The sequence below is a fragment of the Strigops habroptila genome, chromosome 1, assembly GCF_004027225.2.
Source record: "Strigops habroptila isolate Jane chromosome 1, bStrHab1.2.pri, whole genome shotgun sequence".
Classification (NCBI taxonomy): domain Eukaryota; kingdom Metazoa; phylum Chordata; class Aves; order Psittaciformes; family Psittacidae; genus Strigops; species Strigops habroptila.
This window is the reverse complement of record NC_044277.2, coordinates 101,192,864-101,214,176: the sequence shown is the minus strand read 5'-3', so window position 1 is coordinate 101,214,176 and position 21,313 is coordinate 101,192,864. Positions and strand designations below refer to the sequence as shown.

Below are 21,313 nucleotides of genomic sequence, written 5' to 3'. Positions count from 1 at the left end.
AACCTGTCCTGCTATGGTAGTTAAACCTACTATTATCTGATCTCCCAAACTCACCCTGCTCTGATTCTTGACAATGTCCAAGTTTCTGCCTGAGCTGTCAGCATTTCAAGAGACTGAAGCTTTATAGTTTTTGCATTTCTGAAAATGGAGGAAGAATGTGGCATCGGCAAAGAATTTATCCTCATTTTTCCAATTTCTTTTCAAAAAGAAGGACAAACATAAACAAACAGAATTTATGCATTAAAATTCCACAGATGGGAAATATTATCTTTGATATTTTGATGCAACCAGCACACTCTGTGCTATAACAAGACCTACTTGAATTATTAAATTCAGCACACATGCTCTCTCTTCTGGCACCTCACCTGTTTATTTGCCCTGTGGAACATCCTTCCTATAACCTTTTTAGCTGGGAAATATATCTGCTAAACAGGCGCCTTTCTCAGTCAGATGGACTGGATTCAAGCCAGGTCATTGGTGGGATTGCAGAAGGGGGAGGTTTAGAAAGAGGGTTTTAACCAACTTGTTTAAGAAACTAACAACAAAAATATGCATGTGCAAAATGGAAACTGATGGTTGGTTTTAATTTTCCACTTATTTTTCAGTAATGGGTGTGTGGTAGATATTGTGCTGCGTAGATGCATTTGACAAGGGACCCTGCAAGACATTCCTGAGCACCAGTGTGGGCAAAAATGCGTGATACATACAAGTTTGACTGAAACAAGGCTGACAAAGCATTGGCCATTTAAAAAGTGTGTTCTTCATCCCTTATTTTTACATCTCCCTTTCTAGCCTGAAACCAAAATTTTCTTTAATGAAGTCCTATTGTCCTCCTAGTCATCCGTGAACAGTTATTTTCCCAGAGGCCAGTCACTGTTGCTGGAATATTGGCATTGATTTATTGTCAACATCCTTCCAAATAAAATAGAATCACAAAGATTGTATTCAAGACAATAAGAATAACAAACCCCAAATGTTGAAGAGAGTTCTGCATGATTTGCAAACAGACAAAATAGAAAATGAAAAGGCAGATATTTTCCACATAGAAAATGTCTCTCTAGATTATAAATACCTGCATGTGGATCCAGATTTATCCCGTCTAATTTTAGGTCCCTTATAGGTTGAAAATGCTTCAGTTAAGAGTCCAGCCAAGTCCTTTTATAGCTTATGAACAGGGGGTTGTCTAAAGATCTGACAAGACCTATCTTTTCCTTCTTTGATTTTATAGACAGCCAAATCCTAGGGGCCAACATAAGTTAGAGGGCCTGGAAATAGGTGCTGAAGAGTTAAGTGGACTGAATCTTGACCTACCTTTGTCATTTGTTGCAGTGAAGCAACTTACTGAAGTGAATTATAAACTCCTTCATGTGTGTTGAGGGAATGGCAAAGTGCTGAAATCTGAATGAGGGTCTGAATCTCTCTCAACATTTCTCCAACTTGATGGGACATACCAGAAAAGCAGCAGAGTGGGACATGGATCAATAAAAGATCCTGAGGCTACCTAGTACCCTGACATCTTTCTATCTTGCCACAGCTGCTATCTTCTTTTATGTTGTGGCAGCATAAAAGAACTTTAGTCAAAAGCCAGTGCTTTCCCAGGGTCTTTGGTTAGGGTTGAATGCATGCTTTTTTCTATTCTTCTTCATTAATGTTGCCCTTCTCTCTCCCCATCCTCCCCTGCCCTCACGTTCATTATCAGAAAGTTTTCCTTTTCTGCAACAAGAAGGATTCAAAGCTGCAGAGAAATTATCTAAGGCTCTCACACAGCAGTATTGCTTTCTGCTATAATTTATAAATATCTGGCTAAAACTTTCAATTTCTGCCTCACCTGGCATGGTCATTATGTTATGCATAGTCTGAATGACAAATTTTGTGAACATTAATTTTATTTTTCTTAATCTGATTGAAATCAAGTACATGTCAATGACATTAACTTTACCTTCACAGTGTCCTTTAACTAGATGGAAATGTAATAGTATTGTGGCTGACCTGGTATTTTAATACTGCTGGTCAGATAGGCGAAGTCAGTCAGTGACGTTCTTGATCACCCAAAGGTATCTATCTGTTTTTACACCATTGACACTTCAGTGTCAATGATGTTCACTGTTGGAACATTGTTTAATATTAATTCAGTAAAGGTCATTGCAATTGTGGGGAAAAAACATTGGCAGAACAAATAATAGGCTGTGGTCTTTAACAGTGAAAGCTTTGTAATTATCCTTTTGTCTATCAATCCTACTGGATTCAGTACAACTAGAAATGACACAGTTTGACAGAACCCAGACCTTTGTGGAATCACATCAGTCTCAGTACTGTATTGGATGATTACTATGGAAAATAAGCATCTATAACTGTTGTATACGTGCAAGCAAACCTAAAGGAAGAAATAACTGAATCTAATTTTAATTAAAATAAAAGAAAAAAATAAAGTCCAACAAGCAAGGAAGTGAAATTACACTGAGTGATAACAAAACTCCTGGAGAAAAATGGCATCACACTTGCCATATACAGTGATCTCCCCTGGTTTTAATATAATCTTTTCTTCTTTAAATCATACCACTGCATAGACATGATAATCTAATGTTTGTTACTGTTCAAGGTAAATCATGTAATGGAGTTGAAGAAACACAGTATCTAGGTTATATTTCTTGTTTGTTTCTTTTGGTATACACATGGCAAAAGATAGCGGGTTCAATGAGCAAATAAAAGCCAAGTGCTGAAGTACCATACACTCATTCTGGCAGATACGTTAGAATAATTCTCCAGTAATAAATATTTGTCTGTAAATTTAATTTCCCTATTGTGCAAATACACACTGAAGTCAGATGTGGAAAAAGACCACCCGGAGTGTTGAAAACGAGCCATTTGAAGGTACTTGCTTTTGAAAGGTTGACATTCTCCAAAGATGAGAATTGTGTCCCTGAAATTTATGAGCATTCTTAAGGGATTTGTAAGGGAGAGAATCAGGGTTAGTGAAGTCTCCATAGGAATTAAAAACATGCAGCACAAAAAGACACCTAATTCATTCTCCCCCTCCTTATTTTTTTTTTTTGCCTGAAGGTTAATGATCATGTTTGAAAACAAATATTTGAATAGTAATGCATTATTACTTTTTAATTTATTATAATACTGCAAGCAGAAAAGAAAAGGGGGATTCTATTTTTGTTCTGCAAAGAAGAAATACAGCTGTTGAGCCCTTTACAAAAATGATAATATTTAATAGAATAGATTCAAGTTACATATTCCTGATTTGCTTTTGGAAGTCAGAGCCAGCATTACACTCACAGGGCAGCATACAACAGCTGGAAGGAAGGGCCCCATTCTCTGGCAAGCACTTGTTGAATAACACACACTCTGAGTTTGAAGGGTTTCATGAGAAGTCAGAACTGAGTGTTCATGCTTGTTCTTCCCTGTTCTGCTTCAAAGTCCTGTTATGTTCCCAGATCACTACCACCAGCCAACCTGGCCAGTCAATTGAAAAAGCACTCATAACTCACCAGCTGGACCAGTTAAATGAGAGCATACTTTCAGTCCACTCAAGAATTGATGCTTCAAGAAGCAGGCAAAAGAATCCTCACAATGAGGATTGTCCTTACTTTGCCAGTAGCATGGTTCCATATTATATTTTGTAGAAAAAATTTAGACATGATTTGGGGAATGCAATGGAAGAGGGAATTTCCTTATAAGAAGTCTAGACAAAGAAATATGTTTGGGGAGATGAAGGAATTTTAACCTTGTGAATAAAACCTATTCCATGCTGCTTGACCTTAAAGCCAGAGTGTAGGTATAACCTGAAGTTTCTGGAGAGCCACAAGCCCCTGGAAGGTGACGTTAATGGGACAGAGTGGCCAGTTGTTTTGAGGAGAAGCACACCTGCAGTGACCACCCAACAGCTGGAGCACAACTTGATGTTAAAGGCAGCAGCCAATCGTCAACCAGAATAATTGATGTAACTGAAAGGAAGACTTCCCGCTCTTTATGGGAGATGAGGATTTGACCTGAAATGTTTTTAGATTCTCATTATTGTCTTAAAGTTCATGTCCTCACCTTCTTCTGCAAGCATTGTAACTGAAAACTATTGTATGTTTAGAAAACGTTCCTGCAGACCTTACTCATCTGAACAATTTGTCCTGACTTCAATAGGACTGTTCATGTGTGTAAGAATTGGAGTGGATGTGTGCTTTGAAACACTGTTATGTCTCTCTAATCTTGTTTTGTCAAACATTGTTTGATGAAGCTTGGAAGTTACTTTAGCAGGCATGTGTAGGAAGAACACATTTTTAGAAGACTGGATGTTCCTTTTTGGCTTTGATATATCTGCATATTAAAATATGCATGTTTGTGAGACTGAATCTTTTTATCCATATGCCTCTAATTTGCCATCTTTTATTGCATCTGCGTATTTCCCTTCATGATAACTCCTGTTATGACTATTTTTGTGAGCTTGTAAAAAAATTCTTTACTTTTAAGACAAGAATTTACATAAAAAACCAAAACTGTTTTATAAAAGGCTATTATAAATAGATATTAGTGAAGTAATGAGTCAGAGAACAGTTACTTAATTAGCTAGAGACTTGTTATATAAGGAGAAATTCTCACTGGGGAAGATAATTGAATTTGTACTCATGTAACACTTCAGATGATATAAATTCTAAATCTCAAGAATAAAACCCCCACACACTACTTATCACTTAGGATGCTGTTTAGATTTTTAATTAAAATGGCATATATATTGGCTTCTGCCTTTTAGTGATATATTTGATGCACTTGTGTGCCCAAAGTGAAGAACTGAGGAGTGGACTGTAGAAGCTGTATCTGTGAATCTATATCTAGAAAGCATGTACGAGAATTTTTCTGTTAAAAATCTTCTAGTTTCCACTAGCACCCATGGCATATGCTGAAACATTATTTAAATCCCATAGTGGTAAAGGTAAAAGTTGCAATAGGGTAGATGATTTCTGTAGATTATATCAACATATTATTATACAAAGCTCTTCAAAACTACTGAGCCTCTAAACTAGCAAAGTTTCTTTGATCCATGTGTCTGTGTTATGGAGGCAGAAAACGATCTTGCATTTCTATGCTCATACATTTGCACACTTGGCTGCCATTCCTTGTTTTGCAGATTAGCAGCATACCAGCAGTGCAATATCTGTTTAGCAAAGGATACGCAAAACTAGTGATAAAGATGGTTATACACAGCATCCTGCACAATAGTGATTCTGTCTATTATAAGAATAATAAGCAGAGCTGTTGTCAGAAACATTCCACTGAAAGCAAACAGTTTGATTTTGTTTTTTATTTTCCCTGAGCGATTTATTAAAGATGCAAACCCCAACGATTCAATGGGGGAAACACCAGTATTATTTTAAACTTAGCATACAGCTTCAGTGACAGGAATATAGCTAATAATAAATATCTGTTGTAGCTGAATGTTAAAATCCTAGCTGGGAGAAATTAGGTTTCTTTGCTATATGAAGCAATCTAATCACTATTTTTACTCTATTATTTACTACTGAAGGTGCTAATATCATTAGCTGATACTGCAGTTTTAAAGCAGCAGGATGCAGTAGGAGAATGGTATCTGTCTCAGAACACATTAGTGTGAGGTGGCGAAAATACTACAAGATATTCAGTGACCTCAGGGGATGCAGAAAACTTCCATGACTCATTTTATATCAGCATATATTTATAAAGTTTCAAAACCATAGATGTACTCTCTCAGGTATTAAAGCATATGTATGTCTACCTTAAAACATAAATTCCATGATAAATAATAGCTACGAGCCTCAATTCTAAGCTAGACTTGAACCGTAAGGTCTATGGGGTGAAGCAGCATTTAAAAAATGATTAAACTGATACATTAAAATGAACACATATATAGAGAAAAGTAATTACAAATCCAAAGAATTGCTGTAGTAGCCTACATTTTAAGCATCTGGTAGATTTAAGAAAAATACTTCAAATCTTATTTCACTTGGAAGAGACCTACAATGATCATCTAGTACTCTGCCAAATAGCTCCCTACTACTACTGAATAAGCTACTCCTGAATAGCTTAAAATTCACTCTCCTGAAATCCAGGGTAGCAACTTTGCTGTCCTTTTTTCTCATTACACTGAAAATTTTAAACTCAACCACTTCATGATCATTATGCCCAAGACAGCCACCTTTAAGAATATTGAATCAAAACAAGTGCTTCTGTTACTGCTTTCTTCTAGTAGCTGAAAACATTTTACATATCTGGACTATGAAGCTAGAAGAAGATGCTAAAGTGAAGGGAATGTATTATGTTCTTAATCCAAGAAAAGATTTTGGGTTCAGTTTAGTTGCTCACACAGTCGTGTCTCATATCATCTGAGATCCTATGAAGTCTCCTGCCTGGCTTCCAGGTACTGCTGCATAAAAGCGTGGTCTCCCATTGATCTCATGTAATATTCCTGTCCTAAACTCACTGTGGTTTTATAGCTATTGCAGAGAACAGGATTCCTTTTGGTTCTGATCATCAGGGATATGATCTTTTTGCTGTAAGGTTACTACAGCTGGATTTCACTAACTGCCTACAACTCAGGGCTAGATGCTTGCTTGCTATGTTCCATGATTTACCAGACCTATCCTGATCTGCTTCATCAGCAGTGTATAATGAGCATTCATTAATGTTTGTGTACGATAATAAATAAGTGAATTGTTTCTCCCCCTGCTCCCCATGATTTTCTAATATTTTGTATCTTCTGTTTAGGTTGGTTGTTACTTGAAGACCCCTAAATACCCAATTTGGTTGGTATGCAGTGAAAGCCACTTCAGTGTGCTTTTCTGTTTGGAAAAGGATTTACTAGGTGACTGGAAAACAGAGCGAAAATTTGATCTGTATTATTATGATGGCTTGGCCAACCAGGAAGAAGAAATACGATTAACAGTTGGTATGTACAACTCAGTAACTCTGCATTTAATCTCTGATGGTGGCAACAAAAGAAGCCAGTAATACAATGATGTTCTCAGGCATTAAAGATTAGTTGTGTGCCTGCTTCGTAATTTTAATAAGTAGTTTTGATGATTAATTAGAAATTAGATTTCACAAGGATATTTTGAGAATAAGCTCCTGAAAGGGTTAAAAGAGCATGTGCTACCTTATACAGACTGGTAAATCTTTCGGTGACACTGATTTCCAAGGAGAACATTGTGATCTGGTCTGTTTGTGCTCCCAGTGCTATAAGCCATATTTAACTACTCCCATTCTCCCGCACTTCTTCTCACATCATTTCTACAGGCAGAAAGTCCAAGTCTTCTGTTCTTCAACCCTACATGCCCGTAGTAAAATGAGCAGAAAGGGTGAGGAAGCATGAAATCCTTGCCTCCAACAACTGCTACTTTAGAATATGGCAGTAATCTGCTAAGAAAGTCTAGCCTCTTACCTGCTTGTAAGCATACCTGGAAACATGCAAAAGATCTTCTGGCTTGTTACACTCATTCTTTCAGGAAACCATGCCAAATTATGCAGCTGCTTTTACAGTAGTTATGTGTTTCTCCACCTGGAGGGCATTTGGACAAGAAGTATTCTGATGCTTAGAAAGCTCCTGCTTATTGCCATATTAAGACATTCTCGACCACTACATTTCTATTTGCTAATAATATCGTACTTATCTTTTATTTTCTTTCCTTCAATATATTTATACAATCTAATAAAATTCCTTCTCAATCTTAAGGAGGCACTCTATTGTAGTCCACTCTTTAAAAATAAGCTGTATTGCTTATTTGCACCTACATTCTGGTTCTTGGACAGGATGACTTATACATGGGTGTTGTATGTTCTAATTGAGTCTATGTGGCAAAGACATTTGTATGGTGGGAGTGCTGGGGTCTTTAGCATCTCACAAGATTTGGTAGTAAATTTAATTGTCTTTCTGCCTGTTATTTATCCTCTTATTTTAATTAAAATCCCTGTCATTCTATTGCAGTGATCACATCATTATATATTATCTCAAAAAATGCTTAACCTTTACACTTCTAGAGTTGCCAACTGGTTCCCACATGGTCTGTCCCAGATAAAAGATTTTTTGTGACACAGATGATACAGTTCAGCATAAGAATACAGAGATTAACTTTTTTTCTATTGTGTTGTACAATGTAACATATGGTCCAAAAAGGATGTCCTGATCTGTCTTTACATCATTAGTAAGTAAGGAATGTTTCCAAAATCCAGAGCTACCAAGCACTCTGAGATCCCTCGATAAGCAAGTGCTCAGAGTACATGAAAATTTTTCTCTTTGCTCTTCAACCTGTCACAGCATATTTGTACATTTCTCCTCAAAAACTTGTATTGAGAGGTAGATATCTTTTTGTTGTGGCTGTAAGCTCTTCCAGGAATGTAGCCTAGTAAATCTTTTGTTATCTATGAAATTCTGCAAAAGGCTGTAAAACGCAAATAGTTTCATCATTCCGGGGGAATGCTTTCCTAGTTCTGACTGTACAGTAATCCTTTGTTAGGTCTGCAGAAATACTGAAACTACTTTAAATCCAAAGGTAGCATTGATTGCGCATTTAAACCATGCATACAGGACCAGATGGAAATATCAAAATGCTAAGTATTACTGGTATTTCCATTGTGGAAATATCAACAAGCTATGATGGTTAGGCAGTGTTACCTAGAGATACAATGTGAGGTCCTGGGTGCTGCACAGCCACATCTCACTGGTGCTGGTTAGCAAAGCCATTTGCTTTTCACTAGCAAGAAGGTAAATTCCTTGAAATGGGAATATTTTTTTATAATTAGGAAGATTACAATCAAGCTCACATTTCAGGAAACCTTGAAGAAATTACACTGGGCAAGAAAAGCAAAAAAGCCAGAAAGAGTAGGATTACATTTTAGGGGTAATGGCAATTGCCACTTTATACTGAGAATTTGCCCTGCTTCTCATAACCTATGAAGATGAGAAAGACGAAGTTTCTTCCTAAAAGCAGGCAATGCTTGCTAGTGAATTTAACATAGTACTCTAAATAGATGAAGGTTCTTTCCATTGGGATAGAAATTTCTGATAGGCAGGGAAGGACAAGACGCCAGTGTATCTAATTTAATAACCATCTGCATTTTGTTCATCTTCTTTTGTTGGCTGTTTAGGACTGAGTAGAGATTCTGTGATTTTCTTCTATGTCACAGAGAGCGCTTGTACGAAAGTGTGTTGTACTGTTCAGAGAGATACTGCTCCTCCTTTCTAATATATGCAGTTAACACCTACCTATGTTAATATTTATAATGTGGCATCTCCAAGTGAAGATATAGGGAATTCTTGCACAATCGGTTTTAATAGATCATTCTTACATCTCACTGGTGCATATTTTCAACTCAGTATCCTTTTAAAGGTGTTTTCAAAAAGCAGCTGAACACTTGCTAAAATGTATATAGCTGAATTTCTCAGAAGATTCTTCCAGAGTCATAGTCACCATCCTCAGCCTCTTTGCAGATCCCACAGAAGGTAGCACAAGCAGGGAAATTCGCAGAGGTTCAGATATTGGAGGCAGCTTCTAGGGAAGGCTTGTATATTGAATATGACACTTTCTTTCAGAATCCTTTTTTGCACAGTTAAGATAAAATTGTTCCAATGTGCAAAAAAGTCTTCTGGAAAGGTAATTAATAACCATCACTTCCTAAGGTTACCATTAAAATTATGAGCAGTGTTTCTTATCTGGGTGATTATCCGTTCAGTTTCCACTCTTCTGAACTTGTGCTCATCATATTTCCCGAATAGCAAGTTTATCTGTAACTGTGCTTGCATTTCATTTCTCACTACCCTTAGCTTAGGATATAAGTGAACATATAAGAGATCATATTCGTATCCTTCTTGTTGACTCCAAGATGGAAGAGTGTAACTTCAGTATTGCTTGCTCTAAATGAGATGTCTGAAACACTTTAACACAGTTTGTTAGTTAATTAACTTAGCTAAATGTTCTTTGCCTACTCCTGTAAGATACACCTTTAGTGATATTTTTTTCCCTATTCCTTTGTATGAAAAACCTCCATTCAAATCTCCCAGTTGGAAGAACTCAAGTATAAAAATGACAAAATTCAGCAAGTTGGCAATGACAGGAAAAGGCAGCCATGCCATTTGCCTAACCTGCTACCAGTACTGTAGTCAGGACAGTGGCTGTTGCTTCTCACTATAAGAAGATCCAGAATATCAGTATCAGGAATTTTTAGAGGGGTCCAATTACTTTTGGAGACCTTTAATGAACCTTTATAAACTCTTCAATATTAGGATAAAAGCAGCGCTGTGAAACTTAAAAGATTCCTGTGTACCTCTAAGTTCCTGAGGATCTAGGAGAAAACTACCAAAACGTTATGTACTTTTAAATATTGTCCATTTCCTACCACTCCAGCCCTTACAGTCAATCAGATTTTTCTGCATGTATTTATACCAACAAAATCAACAAGCAAGGGAGAGCCAGGTTCTCTCTCTGACATGAGGACGCCAGATATATCTGAGATTGGCAGCTGTGAATGTAAGAGCAATTGCCTCCCATCCTGTCTAGATCAGTCTCACAGAAGCAGACCCATATCCTACACCCTGTCTTGGCAGCGTTTGTTGCTCACAACCCACCCATTGGCTGGATGACAGACAGAAAAGAAGAAAAAGAAAAAAATGTTGTCTGCTGCAGTTTAAAATGTTTTACTCCAAAACAGGAAACAGCTGAGCAGACTGACATCCAAGCTCGTTGCAGGATGTTTTCTCCCTAGGAAGTTCAGCAACTACTTTCACTGTTGACAGATCCAGTGCCTGAGACACTGGCCTCTCTGTTTTCCCCAAAACAGTGCAATTGCCTCTCTGTCCCGAAAGAATGCTCACAGCCTGTGGTAGCTCTCTTATGTGCAGCACAAAATCATCTTCTCCCATCTGTGCATTGCTTTGTCAACAGTCAAGGGCCAAGGGTGAAAGAATCTTAACCCGGTTTCAGCTGGACTTAGGATTTCCTCTTACAAGTGTAGAACTTCCGCTGTCCTTAGTATTTGAGTAATGAAAATTGCTTTCTTAGTAATTATGACATCAGCTGCAAAATAAAAACCTCATTACAGCTCTCCACCATGTTTTTTCACTTTCTAATCTGAGATTTTCCTTGAAACTGTCTCTGTATTAATAAACTAACCTGGGTCTGGGCATGAGTCTGAACACTGTCCTGTGATCATCAAGTTGTCAGCACAATTCTGGGCATGTTTCTGGCCCAAAACAAGTAATACTGGGCACAATCTGGGATCATTCCTAACAGTGTTTGCATTCAGTCTCCCCCTTTCAGCCTTTAGCCTTCCACCACATGAACAGGCAGTAGACCATTAGCTGAAAGGGTTCCAGAGGCAAAGCAGTGACTGCCAGACTGTTCACTATAAGGTCAGCTATAAAGCCTCTGCTGTTTGCAAACTACCAGAATCATGGTACACACTCCTGAGCATTCCTGGAACTGTCCGTGTCCACTCTGTTCAAGTGATGTGAACATGAGGTGATATTCAAGTGCCAGCAGTGCTCACTTTCCAGGGTATTTCAAACCAAAGTGGCTACATGCCTGTTGTGCACTAGGAGACACAGAGTGTGAGTGATAGTCTGTCACTTCCATGGGTGAAGGTCCTAGAAGCTACTGTGGTATTCTATATGAATAGAAATATACTCCAGGCACTAATAATGTTTGATATGTCTCTGCAGACACAACTCAGATGTGTGCTGAAGATAAAGAAAATGATCTTACTCCTCCACTTGAGCACTGCATTAGGACAAAGTAAGTGAAACTAAGGTTTTAATACAGATATATTCAGTTATTGAGATAAATAATAGATGTAAGGCTGGAGTGTGGTAAAAAATATTGCAGAAAGGATCCAGTAGGCCAGACTGTGTTAATATGTATTACACATTTAATTGTGTATTGTCGTCGTTAACAGCAAGCTGGCTAAGATATTCAATTCATACATCACCAAGAACTGACTGAGCCAAATTCGATTTGGGAGCACAGTTTGATTTCAATAGATCTAAATTTAGATTCCTGAAAGTGATTGATTCCTGTTGTACAGGTATAATGAGAAAAGGAGAAAATTTCTTCCATCTTCATCTTTTCTTCAGTCTTTTCTGAAAAATATAATTGCACTGAAGGACCTGGGTACGATTCTTGATGCACAAAGCCCTGTGCTCAGTGGTCTCAGTTTTCTTAAACTTTCCGTATGTCTCTGGGCAGCACAGAGTTTCTCAAGATCACAAACCACTGTGTTTTGTGAAGCCATTCTTGACAGTTCTTAAGTCATATTTTCTGCTTAAATACAAGGGTAGTTCCTGTCATGTTAGGATTTTCATGGCCATATTGAGGTCTATATGATATTAAATTATGGACTTTGAAGTAATTTATCCAAGCCATACTCAAGTTAATGAGAATATTTTCAGTTTAATGAGACATGAAAGAAGCAAAATGGAGAAATTTAACTGGGTAGAAAAATCAGTTTTATATCAACACCAGCAGCACTGCTTTGAAAACTGCTATCTGAATATCTTTGGAGCAAGAAGTAAAAGCCTCATTGTCAAAGACCGTAACATTTGTTAAATCAGCAAGCCAAGCAGCTTCAGATTTCTCTTGTAATTTCCCTCCTCTCCTTGCCACAATTTGTCTTCTAAAAAAACACTGAAAAAAATAAGGACAGTGGCTGCCAAACAGTGTGTTCATGCAGGGCTGCCATTATAAAGTTACAGAAAAGTAGAAGAGGCATCCTGTAACATGACAGCAGTGACATTAGTCCAGGCTCCCTGCACTGTATTATATTGATTACTCTGTTCCAGTGACACATAAGCATGACCAAAAACTAAAACAAATAATATATAGCTTCAGAAACCCACACAGTGGGGTGAATAATACATTCAAGTACTTGAAGTTGCTGTTAGAACATCTTTCGTTCTTGGCATTCTATCAAAGTTATACAGTTTTTGTAATGGTGATATTTGTTTATTTGAAGTTCCCTGCTTTAATCTACTGGAGAAGTAAATTACCAGCAAATTCCAGTGTCAATTTATTTTGTTTGTACCATTCTCAGGACTGTCTGATTTACCCTGATCAGTCTAGCTCCTTGTTTTCAGTATTCTCCATTTGCTTTGAGGGTATTTATTCAAGCATGGCCTTGCTGCTAAACGTTTTTCGTGTTATATTTTCCCTTTTTGTTTTAAGAACTTTTTATTCCAAATATGAAACAATATATAAGGAAAAGCAAAACCAAACCCAACTAACCAATATTTTAACAAATTGGAAGGTAAAAAAAAAGGAATGTTTTATATTAAGCAGCCATGGAAAACAGTCCTTAACTAACTTTTAGTCAGGCAAGCAAGGAACCAAAGAGCTATTACTTATTTTGACCAAGCATTTTTGATGTAGCTTCTTATCAAATCTTTCTCATTAAAAAATGCAGGATAATTTCTCAGGCAGTGTGGAGAATTTTAAAGTCTGAACAATCAACTGAGAAGATTAACTGTTGTTTCCAAATATTTTTGGGGGTTTTCCTTTCATTCACAGGACTCAGTTCTCTTTTAATCCATGAAAAGCCTTCCCATTGTTTACCCTAATACCTGAACACCACCATCCTGTAATGCACTGAGTTTTATGCCTAACATCTGCCTGCTATTTGTTCTCTTATCATATCCCAAAGGGAAAACTGCATATTTAATAGACTGAAGTTATTATTATTAGAGGAGAAAGGTTGGTTTGCTTCTGCAGGAAGTGGAGGCTCATGTTTTTAGTCCCTATTCTACAAAATGTCAAAAGAGCAAGATTTGAGTTAAAAGGAGGTAACACGTCAGATGGGTAAAATGACTAGTCACTGACAGTGACCACTTTAACCTGCAGGTTCCCAACCAGAGTCAGTATATGTGCTTTTATTGTGGCTTTCAGCCCTAGACATCTGTAGAAGCAGTCAGATTCTGACCAAGAGACGTCTGGAATGTGCATTTCTGGGTTCTTTGGGAGATGCCATGCAGACGTCTTATTCCATTCTTCCCTGAAGAATACTCCCATATTACAGTCACAATCCTCAGCATCTCTCTGCACTGACGGAAATAACATCTGTTAGCTCTGCCTGAGGGGAATAAAACTTTGATCTGATATTATAATCTGAATTCAGTGGTATATTTTGTTAACCCTCTAACATCAGCTTTCCTCTGTGGTAGTGAGGTTGCATGATACATTAGTTCATCTGTTTGGCTTTGAAGTGAGATATCGAATGGAAATTTAGTGCAGAAGAGGAGAACATAGGCATTTCATCCTGAATTATTGGTGTGCTCTAAAACAATACCAGATTATTAGTACAGGAGGTATTCTCTGAATGTTATTCCAGACTGAGCATTGTTCCAGGCCTGAACCAGTTCCTTTTGTGTTCCCGTTAACTCCATGACCCTTGAGTGAGGTTGTAGTTGAACCAGATGGGTCAAGTGTAGTTTTCATGTTGTTATTCTGATAAATTATAATTGAATCAGCAGCTAGAATCTGTGCTCCATTTGAATTACATTGTGGCAGGATAGTTTGGAGAAATGATCACACTGCGTTGTCTGGACAGTTTTGTTTCTGTCTGTAAAGAAAAGAGTTGTTCAGTATCATCAGTGTCACTATTTGACACCTTTTCTTATGCAGATTCAATAGGTGAAAAAGGTTTTGAATCTGTCTCCACAGGAACAAAGACAGACTGCTTTTCAGTCTACAAATGGCTCAGCAAAAATGGTTTGAAAATAAACACAGGAGATAAGGCTTGTTATGAAACTTACCTCGAGTCCTGCTTCAAAATACAATTTTCTGGTTAAGCTCTTTATTGAATTTAAAAAAAATCAGTTCCTTACTGCATAGCGATTAGCAACATCTTAACCCATAACAGCAAAAATGGTATCAGCACGTTAATATTTTCACAGAGTACAGTGTAGTCTCAGAGCAGATTTCATTCAGTGTGTTTTGGCCTTTGTGGGATCTCTGAGGATCCCTCTCAAAGTTTTAATCACCCTGGTGATATATAAGGTGGAGTCTTGGGAAGATTGTACACAAAGGGGTGATTGATGGCATTACTTGAAAAATTCAATGGGGACAGGAGGTGGTGATTGTAATTCCCACTTGCATTTGGTTTTTCTGAGGGATGATATTCTGACAGGGACAGTTCTCACCACTGGTGAATGCCAGACTAGGTCAAATATCCCCAGCTGGAAGACACTTTGTTAGCTTAAGATGTGAGGCATCACTGTTGTGTGTTCCTACTAAATCCTGGGATGAGGACATTCTTTCTGCAATTTTTTAATTTTTATTTTCTCAGCAAAATAAAAAAAAGGAAGATTTCACAATAGCACTCAGTTGGCCACTTCGAGACTTTGTTGAATACTGCATTAATTCAGCTTTTGGTTTTGTTTTACATTTAATTGACTTGCTCAATGAAAGGACTGAGCTGCCATACCCTTGCTGACACATTCTTTCTTCAGTGACAGAAAGAATGTGGCAGTCTGGCAACTCAGTGCTGCCTCCACCCCCTCACCAATGTCTTACTACTGTGCACATGCACTCTTGAGACAGATATTCAAACCAGATGTAAATACTTGACACTGTGAATGCAATAGTTTAGTTCTCAGATGTGGACTGGAAACTTGCAAACATGAGAAATGACACAGACAAGGGTGCAAGTCATGCAACGAGTGGCTCTGAATGTACAATAAATTGACTCACTTCAACCCAGTGAGGTCATTGGAGAGCGTCATCCTACCTTCACCTAGTCTTGGTTCAGATCTTTGTCTTCTGCCATGATTTGAAGACACATTTGGCGACAAATGCAGGACTGATACCTGCTTTGCATTCAGTGTTGGTCATAGTCCTGGAGTGGGCAGCTGAGCAGCAGCAGCTAATACAGGTAAAAGATTTAAAAAAAAAGATAGCTGCTAAATGAAATGATCTGGTCTCAGAGTCACAGAGTTCCTAATTGCAGGCCTGCCTATATAGGAGTGTGCAAATTATCTAGTAACACCTGAGACTGAGCACTCTGTTTATATAGTATTAACTCATCTTGGGGATTCTCTACGGTCTTTTCAACAGAAAGGTACTAATTCTGAGTCTGTTGCTGCTGAGGACTCTGTTGCACAGAAAAAACTGGAGGAAGGGTTAGGAGACTGACCTCCAAAGTTCGAGAAGATGTGATTAGTTATTCCAAATGAGTCCATCCTAATCTCTCTAAGGTTCATTGGGTGGTAGAAGGGTGTTGGGTTACCTTTCCAATGATTTATTAACTGACAGATGTAAAATGATTGCTTTCATTTATAGGTGGCAAGGAGCTGTTATTGACTGGAATGGCACAGAACCAATCTTGTGACTGACCTGACCTGCACTTTATTTGTAAAGACAGAAAGGAAATGACTGAGTTAGCACATACCTACAGGAAATAGGACAAGACTTGTGCCGTTTACGATGAGGAAGAATGACATGGTTTGAAGGCTGGAAGAGTTTCACCTCAGTCACCTCATGCTTTCTTATAATATAAACAACACTTACATAAATTCCTTGTCACTGTCTTTAACATACAGCTTCTGAGAGTAGACTGTTTCCACCACAAAGTCAAGGTTACAGATGAAGCAGTGAAGTCAATGTCCCCTTGAGGTCTCTTTCTGGATCCACTCTGTATCCCGCAATTGTTTCAAAGCATCTGATGGAAGATGCTGAACCCAGATTTCTGTCAGTGTACATGCCTTCTCTGTACTGTCTAGTTCTTCACCTACAAAACTCCAGTGCAAGTATAAAATATCCAAGAAATGTATACTCACTTCTGTACCTGATAATAGTAAGTCTGCTTTTGCAATAAACGCATTGGTAACCATATGGGCTTTTCAGATAAAGCCCGACCTATACAAAGTTCTTGTTGTGTCATAAAATTTGCAGTAAGGATTATGGTTTCGTGTTACCAGAATAGTAACACTACTACGTTCCTTACACTGCGTGCAATCTGTGTGTAACAGTGCCTCACACTGATGTAGCTTATTTTTCTTTCTGGATGAGAGATAGCTGTATCAGTATCTTTATACCATTGTAACTACTTTATACACCACAGATCTGTGGTTTGTTTCTTTGTAAGTACAAAAAAACCCAGAAGAGCTGTTAGGTTTGAAATTTAAATGGTGCCTATCTGTGATAGATACCGTTTTTCATGATAAAATAAAGTGCATGTACTGAAATGATGCACTGTGGAGACGTATCACGAGATACTGAAACAGCAGTTTGTATTCTGACATGAATTCTTTAAGCGACACATTTTGGCAACACTTACCAAAACTGGAACAAGTTACTGAACTGAAGACGGGAAAAAATGCCTTGGAAAAACAGGCAGATAGATGGATGATGTTTCTAGAATTATTCCTCTCTCTTGAGAGTGAATATTTCATGAGAGTTTAGTAAAGAACTTTTGCTTTCAGATATTTATGATAGCACCTTCTTCCTAGTCAGTATGCAAACTCCTCTGAGTCCTGATAAACTAGTTGCTCTTCCTAAAATCAATATTTCCAACAAAAATTCAATGTCCTGCTGTGTGCAGTACGGAAATACCAAACTGACTATGCAAATACAGATCTTGGAGAATTAGCATTTGAGCTAGATTTGGAAACCAACCTGAATATAAGCCATAACGCAATACTAGAAAGGTTTAGATAGCCTTTGAAAGAATACTGGCCTTCCCCTTTGCTTCCCATTCATATCAAACTGTCTGTATGCAGTAAAGCACCTCAGACTTTCACTTATTTTAATTGTATTTAATTCAGTCTAATGTAATTGGTTTAGATCAGATAGATAGGCAAACTTTAAATTTTGTGGAATTAAGATCTCCTGTTCAGCCTTTGCAGCATAGGCAGCATTGGATCTGAGCTCATTCCTGACTCTACTACAGGGGCGTTACTTTACCTTTAGTAAACCCTTTCATCTTTGTATATATAGAGCTATGTTTGTTCTGTCAGCTGTAGGTGGACTCAATACTGCCTTTAAGATCCACTCATCATCCATACTTCAAGCACTCTTTTATCAGGAAGAGCTTGCCTCAGTGTGAGCTTCAGTGTTTCTGGGAGTGGAAATCCCAAACAGTTAAAAAGATCCTAAATCCAAAGCCTTTGTTGCTCTTGAAATTTCTATGAACTATAATCCACACTTTAGTTTGATTTTCTCACCTACCTCAGAGGGCATTTGTAATGTAAAATAAGATTTTTTAAAGACTGCATTTAGACAGGAAATAGTGTAGAGATGAATAATGGAAGAAGATTTTTGGAACCAGCTTTAACAAAAAATTCCTTTCTGAATTTTCCAGTCTAGTAAACTTACACCATTTACTTTAAAACATTGCTTTAAACTATGTCAGTTTGGAGATAATGTTCCACTCCCTGGTGGAAGGTAAGTATTCATCTGGAGAAGGAAGGAGCTGCCTTGTGACAGACCAGATTTCATTCAACTGAAATATGGGTGTCTACAGTGCAGTCGTGTTCAAAGGAGCTGTTCTCTATTCAGAGGAGGGGAGATATCAGGGTGTGATGTATCTTTGCTTTAGGACGAGAAGAACTATACTCCAGACTGTAGGATGATGAGTATAAAGGGAGCCCAAGAGGATTGCTTTAAATGGATATCACCCATGAAGATGTAAGGATTTTTCAGAATATAGAAAGAGTATAGATTAGTGGATAGAGCTTGGAAATAAATTGTGGTTTATCGTTAATCCTAGAGGGTAAATGAAGATGAGGAGAAGCCCTGAGCTCTGTCCCGCTTTCTAAAAGAGCCTGCAAAGAATTCTGAGGCTCCTTCATCACTGGTTATGGAGAGTTTTTTGTTGAAACTTAATTTCTATGACAACAGAACCTCAGTGAGGGAGATCTTTCCTACCTATTGTCTGTCAGTGTATCCATGTATATTTGTTCTGCAAAGTCCACTGTTCACCTGTCATCTATTTAAGATGAACTAACTCCATATTCACCTGTGTACTCACTCACAAAGGCAGAAATAAAGCACTTGGACCACTTCACTAAACCACCACCTGTGTAGGAAAATTCCACCAAGCTGGAGCACTGAGGATCCTAGCACTGCTAACCTTCTTCCACCATCCTTGCTCCTGGAGCCTAAAACCAGTATCCTCCTTCACCAGGGTTCAGTGCTAATGTCTGTACTAGGCAAGAGAGATGGCTCTTCAGATTTGCTAGGGCATCCTTCCATAATGAAGTGTGCAACCAGAACATTAATGTAGATCTAGTTCTTCTCAGAAATATGACAGAGCATTACCTCAGTCACTGTCTGCCTTGAGAAGAAGACTTGCGTATTTTTATTCAATATAAAGCACCACAAGTTATTTCCCTTAAGACATTTACAGGCCTTTTTGGGTCAATCAGACAAGTCAATGCAATGTTATGTGGCAATGCAAAAACCTTTGCGCAGATCCATGTAGAATCATATCCTGTTCCAGCAGCATACATCTATTTTTTTAAATTATGTTTTCCTCTACATTGTTTCTCATTTTCTTTTCATTGCCCAATGAATGTGACTTCCTGAAATGAACAAAACAGCAACTGTTTGACAACTGAGCATTAAAAGACACCGGTGACATTGACACTTGGTCAGCATGATGTCTGAATTTCATTCTCTTTTCTTCTGTGGCATAAAGAAATACACCCTTTGCTGAAAATTAACCTGTTAGCTAACAACAGACATGACATATTGTGTATGTAGATGAATACGTGAACGGAGATACTATTTTGGTAAGGTGTCATGTACAAAATGTATATTTAACTTTGTCTTGTACAGAATGTCCCATACGAATAAAACATTTAAAGCAATGGTAATAGTAAAAGCCCAGATTTCCTTCTCTTTTTTTTTTTTTTAATAATTCATTTGCTAGTGGAAATTAATCTGGGAGATTAGATATAAATGTTTCATGGGCCTTGTCAGGTCAGTGGAATAATAAATTAGGTCTCCTCTTCTGTGAAAGGAACCATAGTGCAGTCAGAGTGGGATAAAGTAGCCCACTCTGCTACTTATGCTGACCTTGGTGGTGTTACACCTAGGTGACTACAGATGCTTAAACCAACTAGTCTGAAGCTAGTTTAAAGCGTGAGGTACTATGTATCTGACTCCACATGCACAAGTCCCGCGTGTTCTGACTGAAGCCTACTCAAACGGTAGTGAAAACTGTAAAGATCTCATTTCTTCTTTAGTCTATGAGTTGCATCATCCCGATCAAAATCAGAGCAGAGGGAGTCACGTTGCAGAGTTTTGTTGAGAATTTGGGCAGGATGGGTATGTGCATACACTGAGTAGGTTTCTTATCCATTTGCAGGTCTTCTCTCCACCAGAAAAAAAAAAAAAAAGATTATTATTCCAGCAAACGCTTGTGAGAAATCATCATTATGAGTAAAACTCAGTCTTAATTTGATGCATGTGCTGGTGTTTGTTTTTCTACATATCTGCCCTTATACTTGTCAAATCTGAGAAAACTTTGAGATATGATGACTGTTGTCATGAGTGAATCTCTGGTGTCACCATGTGTTTTGTTCCCAGGTAGAGCAAAAAGGACAACTTGAATCTGTTGTTTCCAAGTCTTCACTTTCCTGAGGCAGATTTCTTTTTGGTTTTTGTTCCTGATATATGTAATGGACTAATCTAAAGTGACAGGAAATGGTCACTTTAGAAATCAGAGGAAAGCTGAAGAGCTTGGGAAAATGACAGAGCCATAAACCACGTTCTTCAGAAGTGATAAGTTGCTTAGGGGCTCTAAAGATTCAATTGCTGAAGCTGAAGTACTTGAAGAAGGCACAATGTTCTGGTGGTGGCTTCATTAAACCACAAGGACCTCAAATCACTGATTATTTCTAAACATGCTGGTACCATTTTTTGGTAGGAGTAAAATAGTCAGTTCTTCAGAGTGCCTACAGGATTTGGGGTATGATTACAAAAACATAATGTGATAAAAATTATAGATTTACATTATTTTGATAACTGTGTCTCATTTTCCTGTCCCAGGGTAAGTTTGCTACAGAGGAAACTGCCCCGAATTATTTCATATTGAACATACCTTGTATAAGGACAGTCATTGTTGAGGAGGTGATAAAAAGTTAACCCAACCAAAGTTTGTCTTGTAATAATTTGTCTTTTCGGTTTGTGTTTGCAAAAATATAAAACTTAAGAATCAAGCACCAAAGCCTTCATGGCTGATGTGCATTATTTTATTTTTCTGTTTGTTAGTAAGATCATGTAGGAAACAGAAAGGTTTCTTCGTGGAAAGAAGTCGATTGCTCCTGCATGTCGGTATGATCCAGCACCCAGCCTACAGC

The 21,313-nt window shown here is 37.8% G+C and overlaps 1 protein-coding gene across 3 annotated transcripts in view; it reads left to right on the top strand.

Moving 5' to 3' along the window:
• MINDY4 (MINDY lysine 48 deubiquitinase 4) overlaps positions 1 to 19,833 on the top strand; it is a 74,331-nt gene extending 54,498 nt beyond the window's left edge. For all 3 annotated transcript variants that reach the window (XR_003992072.1, XM_030490908.1, XM_030490900.1), the window contains exons 16-18: positions 6,739 to 6,919; positions 11,684 to 11,756; positions 16,290 to 19,833. Coding sequence is in view for 2 of the 3 variants with exons in the window: in XM_030490908.1 (XP_030346768.1) it covers positions 6,739 to 6,919; positions 11,684 to 11,756; positions 16,290 to 16,338 (303 nt within the window). In the remaining variant the exon portion in view is untranslated. The remainder of the gene's footprint in view (positions 1 to 6,738; positions 6,920 to 11,683; positions 11,757 to 16,289) is intronic.
• The last annotated feature ends 1,480 nt before the right edge of the window (positions 19,834 to 21,313 follow it).